We start from the raw sequence: 17,912 nt of genomic DNA on the forward strand, positions 1-17,912 counted from the left end.
CCACAGTAGCAATAGGTGTCTTCATTGCAGAAGGCTGCAGGCTTCCTGTAAGTTTGTACTGTGCTTTTGCAAAGGACAGCAAATGTTCCTTAAGTGCATCCTAAAAGCTGCATATTTAATTGATCTGAGAATTTCCTTAGTCTCAAAATGGGAATCTGAAAAAATCAGTCAGTCAATGGATGTAGACATCTGGATTGTATCTATACTGCTAATATTCTCCATGTATACATAATTAATTTTTTTTTCTAGAGGGCTGGTAAAACCTCTAGCATTGGTAAGAATTGTTACATTTCATTATTGCAGACAATGAAGTATCCCACAGGATTGAAATGAAAAGCTTTTTATCTGTTTCGGTATTCCAGGCAGCAATTCTTATGTTGCTGTCAGGAACTTGGCAATCAAATTAAATACAGTTGAAAGTACTGCAGGTGATACCTTGATTCTTTAAATGTTCCTATCCTGCTTTTTTCCTTTGTACTTTTCATAGTATATATTTCGGTTAATAAAGAAGCATCCAAAACTTTGGCTAAAGGGGGTGTATTGGCAACTTGACAGGAGGTTGAGGGCAGCACTTAATTTGCATGAAGGACGGCAGATTTTAGCTGCCCCTCTACGTAAGCAAAGCTGCAGAAACTGCAGTACTTAGTCTTGATCCAGGCATATGGCCTGCTGCTGGTGATCTCTGTGCTGCGTATTAAAGGTGAAGATTGTTGCAGACTATTCTGTAGAACTCCACAGGTCCTATGTTAGATCCACAGCTAAAAAATGTGCTTTTTCTTAGGAGAGAGAAGAAAAAGTGCCTTCAATATTGTCTTAGAAATCTAGACATGATACTCCAGTTTCTGTAGCATGTTGTAAAATGAAGGCAGTAGAGGGCTTATTTCCGACTTGGAGAAGTTAATATAAACGTTGCTACAGTGCACAAAGCAAAACAAGGAAGTTCTAGCACAATTTTTATATTGGCTAGCGTCACACAGTTGTTTTAAATGTCACTAGTAGAGCACAATGTGAGAGACCCTAAATAGTTTTTTATATTTAATCTGGTTGTGATTGTTTCCTTAGTAGTTAGAGAGACAAGGTGTGTGAGGTAATACTTTTAGTGGACCAACTTCTGATATTACCCACCCGATATGGTTAGAGCAGCTATCCAGGAGTCATAGAATCATAGGACTGGAAGTGACCCTTGAGAGGTCATCTAGTTGAGTCCCCTGCACTCATGGCAGGACTAAGTATTATCTAGAAACTGCCTTAGCAGCAACATTTTAAATGAATTTGAGGGGGCAAGATTGTAGCAGTTAAGACCTGAGATAAGTTTTCATGGTATTGACAGTGTAGATTAAAGCCAATCATAGGGGACACTAATTCTCTGAGGTTTAGGATCCAATTAAATGTATTGCAGAAAATACATTTTTTTAAATTATACTTTTTGTGTTTCAGCTTTTGATAAGCCATAGCAATTCAGTGAAGTCTAAGTGGGAGTACTCTATTATTAAAACTTGACTACATCCATTTTGCTGTGAAAATTCACAGGTGCAAGGCATATGATCATGTATAATCTAAATGTTTGGCACTTTTATTGCTATTGTCATATGACCAAGGGCAAAAATTCATATGCATATTTGCATATACCTGATGCTATCAACACTGCACCTATACTCGTTTTTTTATTAAAGTCATGTGATAGATAGCAATTTTCTTTAAGCCCTGGATCCTGGAGGCATGTGATTAAGTGTCTTGGTTTTCATTTAAAATAAAAAAGAAGTTAGTCCTCCTGGTTGCAGATAAAAACTTGAAAACAGGATGCAAATGTATCCAAAAGACTCTCACCAGAAGGCAAATAAAAAGCCTCAAATTAATAATTTTCTTAAATCTCATGATCTTTTAAACCAATTTAATAATTTTGGGGGGGCCCAATTCGTGTGTGTGTGTGTGTGTATATATATATAATATTTTTTTTTAAATTGAGGATGTCTGTACTGGAAATGCACAAGTAAAGGTAGCCTCTATTTAGTTTTAAGTCAGCTGTTCTGCCTTGGATTCCAGCTAAGTGACTATGCACAAGTCTGTTTATGTACATGCTTGGGTCGTATTATTCTCATTTGTGCTTTTGTGTCATGGTTTCTATTCATTGTCTGGCATATCCAACCAATCTGCACATCTAATTGTGTTAAGAGTAATAAAATATATTAATGGGCCTCTCTTCAATAGGCTTATCTGAAAGAGTCTTTCTTTCCACCCTCTTGCCTTCTCACCCAAGTAAACTGCTTGTGTGATGGTGAATCAAAATGTGTTCAAAACAGTGTGGCTGTGCTTACATATGTACCATGCCAAGCCATTAATGTGGAGATCGTTTAATATGTTGGCCCTGTCCATTCTGCTTGAGATTATCTGTTTTAGTGAATGCTTTCTTAAATTTGTTTACATAAAGGCAATCCTTTGATCCACTGGCCAGATGCAAGTAGTATCTTGTGATTCTGACAAAGATTATGGAGTTTGGATGTATTGATGTGTTTTGATTCTTAAATAGTTCAGATTATGATGGTAGTGGGGTTGGGCCTAAAAAAGATTATTGGGAATTTGTATACTGCACTTCATATAGCTGAAACAGAAGAACATATTCAGCTCCAAGGCCTTTTTACCAAAACATACCTGGTAATAACAGTACATTTGTACCCCCATGACTAAGGACCCTTGTATTTCAGATAACTCACCTAGAGAATCCATTTCAAAGAGCTAGAGCTTTACAGGAAGTTAGTCTTGCTACTTTTAATTTGTAAGAGAGTGCAGCAAGGCAAGGGTATGCCTGATTTTGGGAGGCTCAAATGAGCAGAACTCTTCTTGAATCTGTTCTTGTTTAGATGTTATCTGCCCAGCAAATAGTGCTTTACCACACAGTAAAAGCTTTTATGTAGTAATCTTTTGATGATACCCTCCCAGCTCTGGCCAGATTTGGCTATCTGTTTGATTCATAGATATATCTCTTCGCTTGCATCTGGGCTCCACATGCAGAGGTTTCTTCCCCATCTGAATTAACTGGATACAGAATCTTTGTGTAAAGCTGTTTTTAAAGGGATACGCCTAATGTGAAATCTAGTCATCTTAAAATGTTAGTTAAAAGCTTTTTTTGTGTACTACGGCTTGTTCCTTAGTCCCTCTGCTGCCACTTATAGTTTACAATTTCATTTTTCTATTTTTAGAACACTGCAATAGCAAAAAGTGTAGAAAACTGACACTGCTTCAGCAGGTGATCTCAGTGATGATCAGTGATGCTTACTGTTCTGAACACTAGGGGAGTGAAACGATCATGGCTTTCTAGTCCCACTCACTTAACTGGCCTACTATTTTCTGAATTGCTGATGCAAGGTTAGGCATTGAGGAGGAGGATTTTGCCTAAAGTTTGAGTGGGTGAAAAGGAGAGACTCTGCTTGGGTAACTTGACGCTGTTGCCAGGGGCGGCTCCAGGCACCAGCACGCCAAGCGTGTGCCTGGGGTGGCAAGCCACGAGGGGCGCTCTGCCAGTCACTGCGAGGGCGGCAGGCAGGTTGCCTTCGGCAGCATGCCTGCAGAGGGTCCGCTGGTCCTGCAGCTTCAGCGGACCTCCCGCAGGCGTGCCGCCGAATCCGCGGGACCGGGGACCTCCCGCAGCCAAGCCGTCGAAGGCAGCCTGCCTGCCGTGCTTGGGGTGGCAAAATACCTAGAGCCGCCCTTGGCTGTTGCAAAGGAATGTAGGAATATGCCCTGTTTTGATCATGTTGAGTGCTGCATGCTATGCAACCTATTGCCACTTAACATGGATATCACTTAAAGATAGCTATGTTAGTGATACTAATTTGTCAGCAAGCGCATTCATTCATTCATTCATTCATACTGCAGTGCCTGTCTGGTGATGTTGGTTGGCTAGTGTATGTCCTATCCAGCCCCACCTTCTCCTTCTAATTTCTTCCTCTGCTGGGAGTTGATGGGTCCTCTCCAAGAGGTGGATGTTACTGATGGTGTCTGGCCAGCGGATCTGGAGAATCCTTCTGAGGCAGCTATTAATGAAGGTCTGGATCTTCTGGTGGTTGTTTTGGTTGTCCTCCAGGTTTCAGCTCCATACAGTAAGACTGATTGATGGAATTGATCCTAAGAATCTTGGTCTTGTCCTTGTGGATGTTGAGGCCAACCTGTGATGTGGATGTCTTCATAATCAGCAAGCGCAGATGAGTCAGAATGATCATTGAGGTACAGTGCAGCTGTTCGAGTGTCTACCCTTTGCAGGATTAGATAGAAAGTCTGACTCTAGTTTTTAACCCTTAATTTACAAAGCACTCATTAATGAATGGTGTCTTAACTTTTTCTCCCTGGAAAGTCTTGGTCTTCATTTAAAATAAAAATGTTATTCCCCCTGTTTGCAGATTAAAAATTGGTGCCCCGGTGCATAAGATAAAGCTAACAATCAGAGATGCTGAGGTTCTGTGTTACAAGTGGCATGTTCTTTACCATTAACTAGAAGAAAATAATTCTTGATGCTCTGTATGATTCCTGCAGTTGCTTGTCTTTGCTATGCTTTTTACAACTGAAAACTGGGGGATCAGTTCCTAGAAGTTGAGCAGCAGCTTTTGGAAGAAAAGATAAGGTATTCCAATATTTCCTTTATTGCACAGGGTTTGTTGCCAGGAGGATACAGTATTGTCATTGTACTAAATGGCCTTATAATGTCTGCTTGAAGTGGTGGTCTGAAGATGTCCAATAATACTGGCAACCTGGCTCAGAACATTAATTCCAACAGAATCCAGCTGTTAAAGATCACTGTATTTTGGAGAATGACAGGCTTTCTTCACACTTTCTGGAGCAGTATGCAGAAGTGGATATAGTTACTGACACCAAGCAGTTCTGTGTTGGTGGGATTGTGGGATCAGTATTGAATTGTATAAACATATTTGGATGGCTAGAGAACTCCTTGGGTAATAGAGCAATATATGCATTTTCTAGTAATTAGAGTACAAAGGGTACTAATGCTTTTAGAAGCAGCAAAGAATCCTGTGGCACCTTATAGACTAACAGACGTTTTGCAGCATGAGCTTTCGTGGGTGAATGCTCACTTCGTCGGATGCAAGACGAAGGGTCTATCTAATGCTTTTAGAATGCTTCTCAGCCGTAGATCTCAAATGCTTTTTCAAAGATGGCTAAGCCTCACTTTTCCCATGTTACAGTGGGGGAAACTGAGCCACATGGGAGTTTGTGACTTTCTCAAAGTCACATAGAGAGTGAGTGGCCAGTTTGAGTTAAACCCAGATCTCCTGATTCCCAGTCCTCTGACCTAGACACTGGATCTCGCAGTAATCAACTGCCTTTTGAGTTTTAGGCAGGGTATAAATCCTAGTACTCTAAAGGAAATTCTTTTAAGCAATCTTGGAGCAGGAAAGACTCTGATCTTTAAACCGTGAATATCATTAAACAAGTTGAAGGCTGAACACATTTCATTATACTGCCTTTAAGCTCCCCTACTTACAGGACTGATTTTATTTTAATGAAAACAGCTTTTTGTTGTTCACTTAAGTAATTAAAGTAGTTTTGTTTTGTTAAATACTGATGAAGGGTGACATTTTAGGAGATGAGAGTTGGGTTTTAGCAATGTGCTTCCGGTGGACTTTTGTGGGAGTTATCCAGCTAAAATCCAGCTAAGTGCTCATGTAATAGACAAATATAAGTAAAGGTGCATATATATCTTGAATGCATATGCTTTGTAATGTGTCTCAGTTGAAATTTTCTTAGGTAAATATCCTGAGCCATATTTATTGATTTCAGCTTTGACTAACTGCAACAAGAATGTCAGTTTCCATCATTATTCTAGAATTAGTCCATAACTGTAAGATGTTAGTTTCATGTCAGATGGGGAGACAAAAGTGTGTCTCTCCCTAGTCTTGTCTTTGTCACGCAGGATAGTAGTTCTGAACCCACCCTAAACCTCCCAACTCTTTCTTTTAATGAAGCTGAGTTGGACATGGTTAAGGAATGGAGCCACTTAGATTCTGTCCCAAATGCATTTTGGAAGCTCCACAAATTATAAGGCTAAGATAATAGTGGTTTGTCCAAAAGGGTAGAGGTAACAATTTCAAGTACTGGGACTCCTATGTCAGTCTCCTTGGGGCTCAAATATTCTTTGGAAGGAAAATGGATGTCACCCTCAAAAGGGCACTCAAGATGAGCAAAAGCACTTATTATCTCGGTTATTTGTTACTGTGGATTGCCACGGACTCACAGGGGCGAAAGAAAATGCAGGCCTGTTATTTACCAGGCTGCACGTGGCAACAGACTATATTGGATGCAAACTGCAGACACACACACACACACACTAAACTTAATCAATTTAAAAGTTTTATTGGGGATAATAGCAGTGTATGATTAGCTAATAGATTTAATGAAACTTAAAACACACAATGACTAAAATATCTACTAACAATTTTTATAAACAAAGATGCAGCATTTAGTAATAACTGTTACTTACAAATACAAACGGATACATGCCTGCACATGGCAGGCACCCACTATGACATCATAGAAGTGTCACCTGTTAACACTGAATGACAAAAGAAGAGGCCAGGGCAATACTGGTATGGCAAGTTCTACAGGATGCAAACAGGAACTCATCTCAACAGTTACAGTTATATTGAGACCTCTTGTAAATGGTCTCTCACTCCTGAACTTGCTACAGAAAGTCAGATGCAAGCTTCTGTTCCTGGAACAGATTATGCTCAGGGTTTTTGTGTGATACAGCTTTTGATGTAATGACAGTATCCGTATGCAACATAGCAATGAGTAGTATGGCAAGGAAGGCCTATCTTTGTTAGATGGATAAAATTTCAAAGGCACACTTTATTGAATATCCTTTAAGGGAAATCTGTAGTTTTGCCTTTTGGAAGCCACTTTAGTCCAAGGTTCATCCCCCAAGATGATTTGGATAATTGCAATTGTAGTGTGAGTTGTTGCAGAAGACCCTGGTTATAATTCTGTGGGTCACTTTCATGGGACTAAGCAACAGACTGTGTGCCTGGAATACGCCACTCTCTTAGGAAGTATTGATGCTACTGGTAAGTGGTTAATTGGGCTCTTCTGACTCAATGAGGTGTATGGCTTGTTCCTTCTACCCTGATACAAAGGAGGTGGGAGTGGCAGTCAGAGAGAAGATCTAGGGCATGGCTACACTTACAGATGTGCAGCGCTGGGAGTTAAAGCTGTCTTCGTACAGCTGTGTAGGGAAAGCGCTGGTGTGTGGCCACACTCACAGCTACCAGCGCTGCAGTGTGGCCACATTTGCAGCATTTGCAGCGCTGTTGGGAGTGGTGCATTATGGGCAGCTATCCCAGCGTTCAAGTGGCAGCAACGTGCTTTTCAAAAGACGGGGGTGGGGTGTAGTGTGACAGGGAGCGGGGGAGAGAGAGAGTGGATTTTTGGAGCCGACACTGTGTCAGCTCCCTGCCTTGCAAAATCTGAACATTTCCTTGACCCCTCATTCACTCTTAACTGCAAATAGCCTGCAGACCAGATAAGCAGCTGCTCCAAGGGACTCCCTTTCTCTCCCCGCCACACCCCGTTTCTCTCCTCAAGCAAACAGCATTCATCCCCCTGCCTGCCTCATTCACAGCAATTGATTGTTCACAGTCAGTTACAGATTGATCACAGCAAAAAAGAGCTGTGTTTGTTTTTTAGATAAGCAGCTCCCGGAGCCCCGAGTTCACAACAAAACAAAGAGAGGCATCATAACAAAACAAAGAGAGTAATTTAGTTAAAAGCATTCTGGGATATCTTCTAATACCCTGGAGGCCAATAACAGCGCTGGTGTGTGGCCACACTTGACGAGCAGCGCTGCATCACCAGCACTGCACTCGTTATACCCCAACCAGACCAGGTGTACAGCCAGCGCTGCAGCCAGGGAGTTGCAGTGCTGGATGTGCCTTGCAGGTGTGGACAGTTACTAAGTTGCAGCGCTGTAAAGCCTCCACCAGCGCTGCAACTCTCCAGTGTAGCCAAGCCCCTAGGGTGTGGATTGAGCAGTACTGAGAAAAAAACATCGTGGGGGAACGTTTTGAGATGAACTTTATATAGGTTAGGAGTGACGCCTGCCCACAGGTTGATATTCTGTGTGGTTATTGCAGGTACTTCAGCTGTTGGACCAGCAGTGTTAGAGAATGGTGACCATGGAATAGAAGATGACAGTACAGGTAAGAGAGTAATGTCTGAGCTAAACACAACGCTTTAGAAGACTTACCTATTTCCTCTGGTTTAGTCAGAACCTACTAGATGATCTTTGTTCTGGCAAACTGTTCTTTTCTATGAGATTTTCAGTATTTATTTGGTACTTTCTGAAGAGCTGCTCGCTGCCCAGTGAACCTTGATTTTTTTTTAAAGCATTTAAATTAAGCTAAAACTGCCTTCTATACCAGAATTGCTCATATGTAGGAAAACCCCCTTTAGAAGGCTTCATGTACTTTAGCCACAGTTAACCTAAGGAAGATGTATTTGAGATACTGATGTATTAAAATGACTTTCCAATAAAGCCATAACGTTACCTGGACTAAGTCTACCTTAGTTTGAGTATGAACTTCCCCTGTTGTTCTCCCCAGTTTCAAAGTGCAGTGTGATCACCAGCTGCGAGGAGAAGTTCACTGTGGTCTGGTTGTTCATCTTCTCTTCTCAGTTTTTCCCTCGACTCTCTTAGCATGCTGCCAAAGTGAGAGTCTATCAAAGTTGAAGTTTTGAAGTCCTCCTAAATCCATCTTTTAAGAGCAATAACAGCTTTGTATTTCAAGAAACATGCCATGACTAAATGGGCAAATCTCTACACAAATATCCTATGACGGGTTCTGAATGAGTGATTAAACTTCATGCCTGTCTGGGACATGCGTTATTCGTCCTATTTTTGATCATTGCATTTAGCTTGTTGATGTAGCTCGGATGTCACTATCACCACAAATATTAAGGTAGAAAATATCCTGCTGTAACAAGTATTCCAATAATAGGTAACATTTTTCTTTTGTAGTGAAGGGAGGGAAATGGTTGATCAGCCAAAGCTCTTACATTGTAGTAATCTTTGCTCCACCAAGTGTACGGTTGTTCGGAGGTGGTTGTCATTCTTGGCATTGACCAGAGGTACTTGCTGGTCTCCTGAGTCACTAGCTCCAAATAGAGGCTAAAAATGCTATTTCGGCATGTTGCTATGCCAGCCTATGGCTGGAGACCCAAATTGGATCCTCTTGCAGTAGCATGTTACACTTACTCTGGTCTTCAGGTCCAGGCTCAAGAAAAACAAGCTTCCTGAGGCTATGAAGGGGCAGAAAACTCTCTTGTTGTGGTCAGTACTTGTGCATTTAGAGAATTATTTAATATTTAATGCATATGTGGTTAAATTGGATGCATTTATTGGGAAGATGAAGATTTACAAATATGGCACTAGTCTGTGTGCTTAACCTGCTTTTGTAAATGCTTGTCAAAATAAAACTGTAGATTTTTACAGGAAAGTATAAAATTAAGGTGACCCCTGAGCCTCTCTCAAACTACTTCAGTTGCTCTTTTCAGTATTATATATATGCTGGAAGAAGTGGAATCCAAACGTATCCCATAATGACATTGTAAGTATGTGTACCTGACTGCACTGGTGCACTGGGGTCCTCTTTTGAATGAATGATTCTGGAAGTTAGTAATAGCCTTCCTTAAAGGCTAGTCTCCAGTAAACCGTAACACATTAATTTTAACCTCTCAGATGCTAAATACTAACAAGCAAAGACCTTTGTAGATGACTGCAGTTTGTTTATTATCAGTAGGTTCAGTCTTCACGTCTAAGTTTGTGAGGTTTGGAGTTCAGAAATTTTTCTTGTTAGAGGTTGTCTAAAGGCAACTTCAGAGTGATAGGAGTAGCAACATGGAAGCTTAAGTAGTCACTCTAAGCATCAACTAGCTTAGGGTTTTCAGACTAATGGGAAATGTGTATAATACAACTGTAGTCTTTTCAAAATGTCTCGCGACATTGATCTCCTACAGTTAGTTAAATGATAGAGAGAGAATGATATTAAGAGGCACAGACAAGGGAGAGACTTTTTCAAATGAGATTTGAAATGAGATGAACAGCTGATGAGCTGGGAAAATCCAGAAAGACTGTTCCAGAGAGCAGGAGCTGCAGAGAAGGTTCCATAACTTCAGAATTGTGGTGACAAACAGATGATACAGAAGTAGAGAAACATAGTGTGCAAGACAGAGTAGAACGAGATCATGGAGAGCTTTGCAAAACAGAGCCACATTGGAACTGGATCCTGAAATAATCATTGGAGATGGTTGGAGAATGGGGATAATGTTATTGTCACTTGGGTACGTAAATGCATCTCATTTTTTCACTCCCTAGATAGTTATGCTTTTTTTCTTCTGCAGTGGAATGTATTTGGAGTTTGATTCAATGGGACGTTGACTTGATGAAGTTTTCATTATAAATAACATTCTCTGCAGTTATCTGGAGTGTACAGTGGTTAGGATTAGTTAGGTCTGAAAAAAGGCCTTTTTTTCCTTTTCCCAGATTAGCACTCACTTGAATATATTAAGGGCATATCTCCCTGGGGACACAAGGAAAGTTGAGGTGAATCAACTAAAGGTGTGATGTGAATGTGCGTAACTCAAAATGCTTTAACTCCTCTCTGTGGGTGCTCTCGCTCACCGGTAAAGTGGCCTTATGTGATTGCAGCACACCTGAGCTAGCTCGCTAGAAATAGCAGAGAAGCTGCTATGGCACGAGCTAGCTGCTCAAGTATGTACCCATGCTGCCATGGCTTCAGCTTCTCTGATATGTTTAGTGAGCTAACTCAATCAAAACTAGCACTGGTAGTCTTACACAAGCTGCATGCACACCTCCTAATTGCAGTGTAGATATACCTCCCCGAAGGATTAAATTACAGTGAACTAAGGCCAATTTACTCTTGAATGAGAGAGTATCCATATGGGGGTTAACACACTTTAATTTATGCACATTCAGTTCATGGCTTTAGTTGATTTGCCGGAACCTTCCTGAGTGTCCCCATGTAGAGAAGCCCCAAAAGTCTGGATACCCCAGCACAAAAGGGAATTTTACAGTGTGATGCCGAACCCCACAAGGCTGTTTTTTGTTGCTGTTTTTCCTGTTTGGAATATCCAGGTTATAGTAGAGTTGTGGGGTATCCTTGGCGGAAACATTGAGTGCAGGATGTCAGAATGTAAGTGAAAGATTTGGGTGGTTAATTTTACTACATTTACTTTCTAGCTAAGGGCTCAATCGTGCAAGTGCTGAGCATTTTCAACACTTCCTGACTTAAGGGTACTCAGCACCTCGCATACTGATGTTTACTACCTGGCAGTATTGGATCTTGCATGTCTAGTAGTTTTCCTCTCCTTAAAACCAATTCACAGAAATATATCTTGCTGGGTACAGTTTTTAACACAAATCCTCCTTTTCAGAGACATCCTGAACTGCATTCTCTCAATGGCACTTTGCCACTAATCTAGATTTACCCCAGCTAATTTCTGCATGTAGCACAGTTGTCTGCTCTTGCATGAAGTGAGATTTTTTCAGACTTCTTTAAAAATGAAGTTTCCTGTTTCTGAATTGGTCTCTGGAAAGGTCTTCTGTCAGCACTAAATGAAATATTGCTTGATGTGCAGTTTGCTGCATTAATGTTCATGTTTACTAATGATTTACGCTTTTTTGCCCTTTCCCCCTCCCTTTCCCTTCTCCTATTTCTTTCCCTCCTTTTCTATTTTCTCCTCCTAGAAGCCTAGACTGCCTTCTAACACTGGGGCTGCCACTGACACAAGACCAGTGTACTTTTCTACCTGCCATTACAGTTCTAAAACCTTCGGCATTTTACAGAGCTCTTGCTTTACATCCCTGGAGTTTACGTGTAGAAGAAACGTGTAGCTCTACCGTCCCACTTCTGCTGTCAGCTGATCAGCTCTCCTCCTCCTCCTCCTTCTCCCTCTCTCTGCAGTGCTTGTTGAAACCTTCCTTTCTTTGTGTAAGCACAAATGTGCATGACAGATTTTTTTTAACTGCACAATTTTAGCAATTTGTCAAGGCTACTTTTTAATTTACCTTTACAATTCCATTTTTATTTAATCCATCTTTTAAAAATGCTGAAAATTCACTGGGGTTTTAATTCTTAACGAAGGGTTTGACAGTAAATCCAAGCTGTGCTTTCATAGGGGATGGGTCGACCATGACTGCAGCTCTCCTCCTCTTTCACCATCACTGAACACATCCTTAGAGTAATCCTGAGCTCCACCTGCCTTTGTCCTTGCTGCTTAGAAACCTTTGTGAATAAGGATTTCAATTTTAATTATGCCATTTTCTTTGCTAAGAAGAGGCGGGGTCTTTATAGGATCTACTATAGAGACTTTAAATGTAATTATTCCCAAATTTGCATCTGCTGAGACCTAAAGAGCTTCCTCTTTTCTTTAAAAAAAACCCAAAACCTCTTTTGTTATCAGACTGGCATCCACTAATCATTGCTTAACCCCCCACCCCCCAAAAATCAATTGTTTTCGTGTTTCACACTCTGAGTCTCAGTAAAGCCATTTGCATTGATACTGGACTGACTACTTCAGACTTGGAAGCAAGAGAAGAGTTCCATTTAATTACAACTTTTATGTGTGTTGATTACTTTTGTGGGAAAGGCATGGGGCTCAGATGCAAATTATTTTTACCTGCCCTCAAAAAGTATAAAGAATGAATCTGACTAAAGGAGCAATAAAAATGGAACACATGTCAAGAACTACATTTAACTTGTCAAATTTCTAACAAAATAATTATCTGACAAGGCTCCAACCATACTGAAAGAAACAGTGCCTCTTTGAACTCCCGCAGATCTGTCTCTATGTTCAGCATGTCATTTGCAATTCCTGCTGCTATTCCAGCATAGATATAATTCAAGTCTTTCATGTGAAAAGTTTTGCTACTACCGGAGAATTGTCATTGAGGTATAGATTTTTCCTTAATACTAGAGACGTTGTTATAAATATTGCTCTCTTGTGCAGTCCTTGTATTCACATGCTTTATCTGCTGCTAACAAATATTATGTATAGACAAAATATAAAAATAGTGTACCGAAGGCATACACTTCTAGAGCACATTAACTGCTATAACACCTAGATGGATTTTGATGCAGTACTGAGACTAAATTTTTCTAGACCAGGGAATGCTTTTTGAATGGGCTCTGCTATAAAATAAATCTTAGTCTTGGCCCTAATTTTAGGCAATATTCATGAGGACATCTCACACATTTAATATTTCCAGTTTGAGACATCAGTCCACTAGATACTCTGTCACTAAGTTCAGGAAAGCCGTTTCACACTCAGTTTGCTCATGGAAAAATTAATAGCCTAACGTAGTATTTTACAAACAGAATTCCTTTCAAAATACAGCCGGCTCTGGGGTTGAACACAGTTTTAGCCAAGCACAGTACTATGTGTAACAATTCTGGACATGTGAAACAGTATCAGGAGTCTAAGGCAGAATATGATTATCCAAATCTGCATGAGGCCACTACAATGTAGCCAATACTGATGAGGGTAAAAAGCATCACAGAACCTTTAATGGTCAGCTGACTTGCACCTGAGTATTTCTAGCACTGCAGTAATACCGTAACCATACCGGCATTGGTATATTGAGTCACTGGAAGAGTATTACCTAGGGTTGCTAGTTTTGGCTGGAGGTATTTTTGGAGTTTTATTACATAAGTCTTTAATTAAAGATTAATCTTTAATTCCTGGGGACTCCAGGACAGTCCTGGAGGGATGGCAACCCTAGCATTACCAGTTGACTTGCCAGCACTGCTAATTGCAGTACTGAGTTTTTTCTTGAAGGTCTCTAAGGAAAGTACTGACCCATCTTGGTTTAATTTGAGAACTCTCTCAATCCCCACTGCAGCTGGTATGTGTCCAGAAGTGTTACTTTGTATTACACACATGTCTCCTTTATACCTTTTTTTTCCCTCTGTACCTGCATCTTAGCAGGGGGTTAGACAAGATGACCCTTGTGGTCCCTTCTAACTCTATAGTTCTATGATTCTATGTAATCAGCCTGTTTAATTACATATATCAGAATTTGAAAAGCTTTTCATTCTCCAATTAATGTGAACTTACTGTCTTTACTTATTCAAAGCCTCATTAGTTTGAAGCTGACAACTTCACAATGCCAATTTACTGAGAGCTCTGAACAGTAACAGTTACAGTGTTAGCATTACTATAGGAAATTTACATCTGTATATTTCCTGATAAGGCTCTGTGGCCTATGAAAATTTTTTAAAATGCGGGAGTGAAAAACGTTGGCATTCCTATCTGGTCTCTGCTTTTATGCATTGCTGAGCTACCACATGATTTGCAAAGACTGGTGATCTCTTTAGAGGCCAGGACTGAATTACCAGGTCATGACTGAAGTGCATTAATAACTCTCTTGGTCCCCTGTACTAGAATAAGAGTGGCACTTGGGACTCAAGGTACATTGGCAATAGGGCCATACCAAGATCCCATTCTAGCTTTATGCATTTTTATGTAGCAAACTATCTTTAGTGGTGGTCTGTCACATGGTGTTATAAGGCCATTGGGAAATGTTCTTGTAATAGCCACAATGTTTCTGCTTGGCTGTCTGAAAAAACAATGATGCTTTGATGATCTTTCTCCATCCTCGATATATCATTCTCTTAAAAGGATGCTATGGGGATCACTACCAGGGATTTGTGGACTTCTGGACAAAGATCAGTGACTGAGTAAAGAGAGGGCATCCCAGGGAAACTTTTTTAGTGGAACCTGTCATTATCAAGCCTGGAGGAATTTTTGCTTAGTGACACAAGTCGTCATTCTTCCCCTCCACAGGAGGTGGGCAATGCTATCTGTGTCCCAAGCTCTAGGAATCTGCAACTGAAAATTAAACTCCCCAAGTGGTTTTATTATGCTGGATATGCATCTCTTTAATAAATTGCTTGGGTGGAAATATTTAACATTGTGGCAGTTAGTCTGGTAAAGTTGCCTTACAGGAAAACTCTGCCAAAGAAGTTCAGAAAAGTAGCAGTTCCATTTTTAGCAAAATCAGCCTTAACATCTGTCACCACTACCCAGCTGTAACAGTGCATCAGACAGAACAAAGCAAAAGTTGATAATGAAAACTGGGGCACCCCTGTGAATCTAGTCACTATCAACTACTGAGTTGCATAATTCATCACATTTTATCACAGGACCAAAACTTGTTTCATTATTTTTTTCCATTTTTCTGTATTTTCTTTTAATCATATTTTTTGTTTGTGATATGTATTGCAAATTTCCAAAAACTTATTTTGAGTTTATTTCTCTTTTGAAATGTCCTTTAGAAAATTTCCAACAGACAGATCAAGGTTGTCATGCATGTCTGATGCTGTGACTCTTTCTGGAGTGAAATGTAACACACATTTCTCAGGGGCTGCGGAAGGGAGAATTGATTTTTCCTTGTGGTTTCCAATTATGCCTTTTTGTATGTCTTAAGAAAGAAAAATGTACACTGCCTCTTGTTAAAGATTTAGTGCAGTAACTGTATGCCAAAGTACTCTTCTAAAATTTTCAGGAAGCTACCAGGCTTGTGTGTTGCTTTATTTAAACTGCACATGCACTCCAGGCTTTATTGCCCAGCTGCAGGAGATAATGTAGAACCTTTCTGAGAATATTTTATAACTTAATTTATGCCTCTAAAATTGTATATTATGTTTTGATTCCAATAGTTTGTATATTGTGATGCTGTATATCACTTTGCTGAATAAAGCACCCTAATAAACACCTTACACTAACGGCTCAATAACTGCACCTTGGTGGGAATCTTCTTGGTGTTTTATGTGAGACAAACTTTTGTTTAAAGTCAATATCTAAAGTCATCCAGACTGACCTTGATTCTTATTCTTAAGTATTGCTTAGGGTTTGTTATAAAATTACAGTACATTCTAGTTGTGTGTCTGTAAATGCCAAAGGACAAGTTCCTGCAAGAGGAAAATGGTCTGAAGGTTGGGATAACTTGCTGCCTAGATAACTACTGGAAGACTCTTCTCTCCTCATCAGAGAACCATTTTAAGTGTAGTTTGTTCAGTAAAAGGAGCCTTAATAACTTGGGTGAACTACATGATTCAGGTACTACTTAAAAATGAATACAAAGAATAAAGTCAAGTGTCTTCCACAACATACACGGATCAAACTTTCAAATCTGGAGAGCTGCACTAGTTGCCCAATTCCATGTTGGGGCACTCAAATTAGTATTAAGACACCCTCAAACTTTGTATTGGATAATTCAATTTGTTTACACATAAGAATGGTTAAAGTAGGGCATGAGAAGATTTTTTTCCCTGACAAATTCAATGATGCGAGATTAAAGATGCTTGTTTCCTACTTTAAAAAAACAAACAAAAAAACACCCAATCCCTCCTCCCCCTGCATCTTGTGCTTATTTGGCCCCTATGTTCTCAATAGTGGTGAGTTTTCAGAACTGTCCAGACTTCGCACTCAGAGTTGACTCTTTGGGCCATTCAGAGTAGGCTTACATCATGACATATTTTCCAGAGAAGAATTATTTGAGTCTTAATTCTCATGGAGTGAAGTCAGAGTGAGCAAGAAGGAATCTGGCTAAATAAGCCTGTTGTATTATTCTGGGAATTGTCATGCCAGTTTGAAACGACTTTCTGTGATTTTGGAGGACTCTAAGAATTATCCAGAATGGGATGAAAGGAGAAAGAGGTAAGAAAACAAGAAAGGGTGGGGACTGATAATTTGGACTGGAGACAGGAGAGAATTTAGGTACATCAGGCAACTGAAGAGCACTAGAAACTCAAGAAGTTTCAGGATAATTTGGTCTAGGATTAGGTTTTAAAAATTTTACATCTGTAATTGCTGCTTAAACTCCTCTTCCCGTCTTCCACATTTACTGGTATGCTATGAATAGGATAATGTAATTCTTTGTTCTCATTGCCAAGTGAATGCTGTGGAGGGGCTAACTGGTTATGTTGGCACTTTCATACTGCATGGATGACTCTTAAGAAGCTAGATGTAAAGCTGCCCACCTCTCTTAAACAAAAGAGAGTGCATTATACCAATATAGCCATTATGGTAAAACCAACCAAGTGCACATAAACTGATTTCTGTTAATCACGTGAATTACCATTTCAGTATAAACTGTCTAGTGACTTCAGACAACATTGCAATGAGAGAGATCCTTTCCTGGTCATCTGCTGCAAAATATTACGATTTTTAGAAGCTAGTGTTTTCAGGAACTTTTTGTCTATTGAAGAGTCCCTCAAAAAGAAGCTTTCATTGCCTTATGTACTGTTTGCTGAAATCCAGTGAAACTTACACATGAATAAAATATGAATTTTAAAGAGACTCTCACATTTAGAGTAAAAATACAGTATAAGTAAAGCACTCATCCAAAAGCAATTGACTTTGGCACCTATTTTCTGAAGCAAGGAATGTCAGTAAGGTTCTGTGAACAAATTCCTAGTTTTGAGTCTGGTGCCTAGGTAGTAATACCTGATACGAGTCCAATTTAAAAAAGCCTATTTGGATCAGTGAAAGCAGAGCTATAACTTTCCCAAGTTATGACATACTGTGCCTAAACTGAGTCCCCCTTCGCAACGCCCAGTGACCTGTGGTAAGTAACAAATGCTCTGAAGCCTTATTTTAAAAAAATGACAGACTTCCCCTTCCTACTCTAGATACCTTTCATATACAACTGCAGTCGAACCTCCCACCAGTAACTTTCTCATGTCAGTGTTCTTGTTTTCTAAATAAGGGAGGGTCATTTATAAAGGATTGAATGCTTCTAAAGTAATTTATAGATTGTCAAGTTATGAAATTAAGCAGATATTTGAGATCTGGTTTTTAAAGCAAAATAACACTTGTGAGAACTTAAA

General features: G+C 39.9%; 1 protein-coding gene across 11 annotated transcripts in view; it reads left to right on the forward strand.

Moving 5' to 3' along the window:
- The window catches only part of MAP4 (microtubule associated protein 4), a 288,369-nt gene that overhangs the window by 105,787 nt on the left and 164,670 nt on the right, over positions 1–17,912 (forward strand). For 10 of the 11 annotated variants that reach the window (XM_039526893.1, XM_039526892.1, XM_039526894.1 and 7 more), the window contains one exon: positions 8,136–8,201. The exons of the other annotated variant lie outside the window; for it this stretch is intronic. In XM_039526893.1, the coding sequence (XP_039382827.1) occupies positions 8,136–8,201 (66 nt within the window). The remainder of the gene's footprint in view (positions 1–8,135; positions 8,202–17,912) is intronic. 11 annotated transcript variants of the gene reach the window in all.

This window comes from Mauremys reevesii, linkage group 2, assembly GCF_016161935.1.
Source record: "Mauremys reevesii isolate NIE-2019 linkage group 2, ASM1616193v1, whole genome shotgun sequence".
NCBI lineage: Eukaryota > Metazoa > Chordata > Testudines > Geoemydidae > Mauremys > Mauremys reevesii.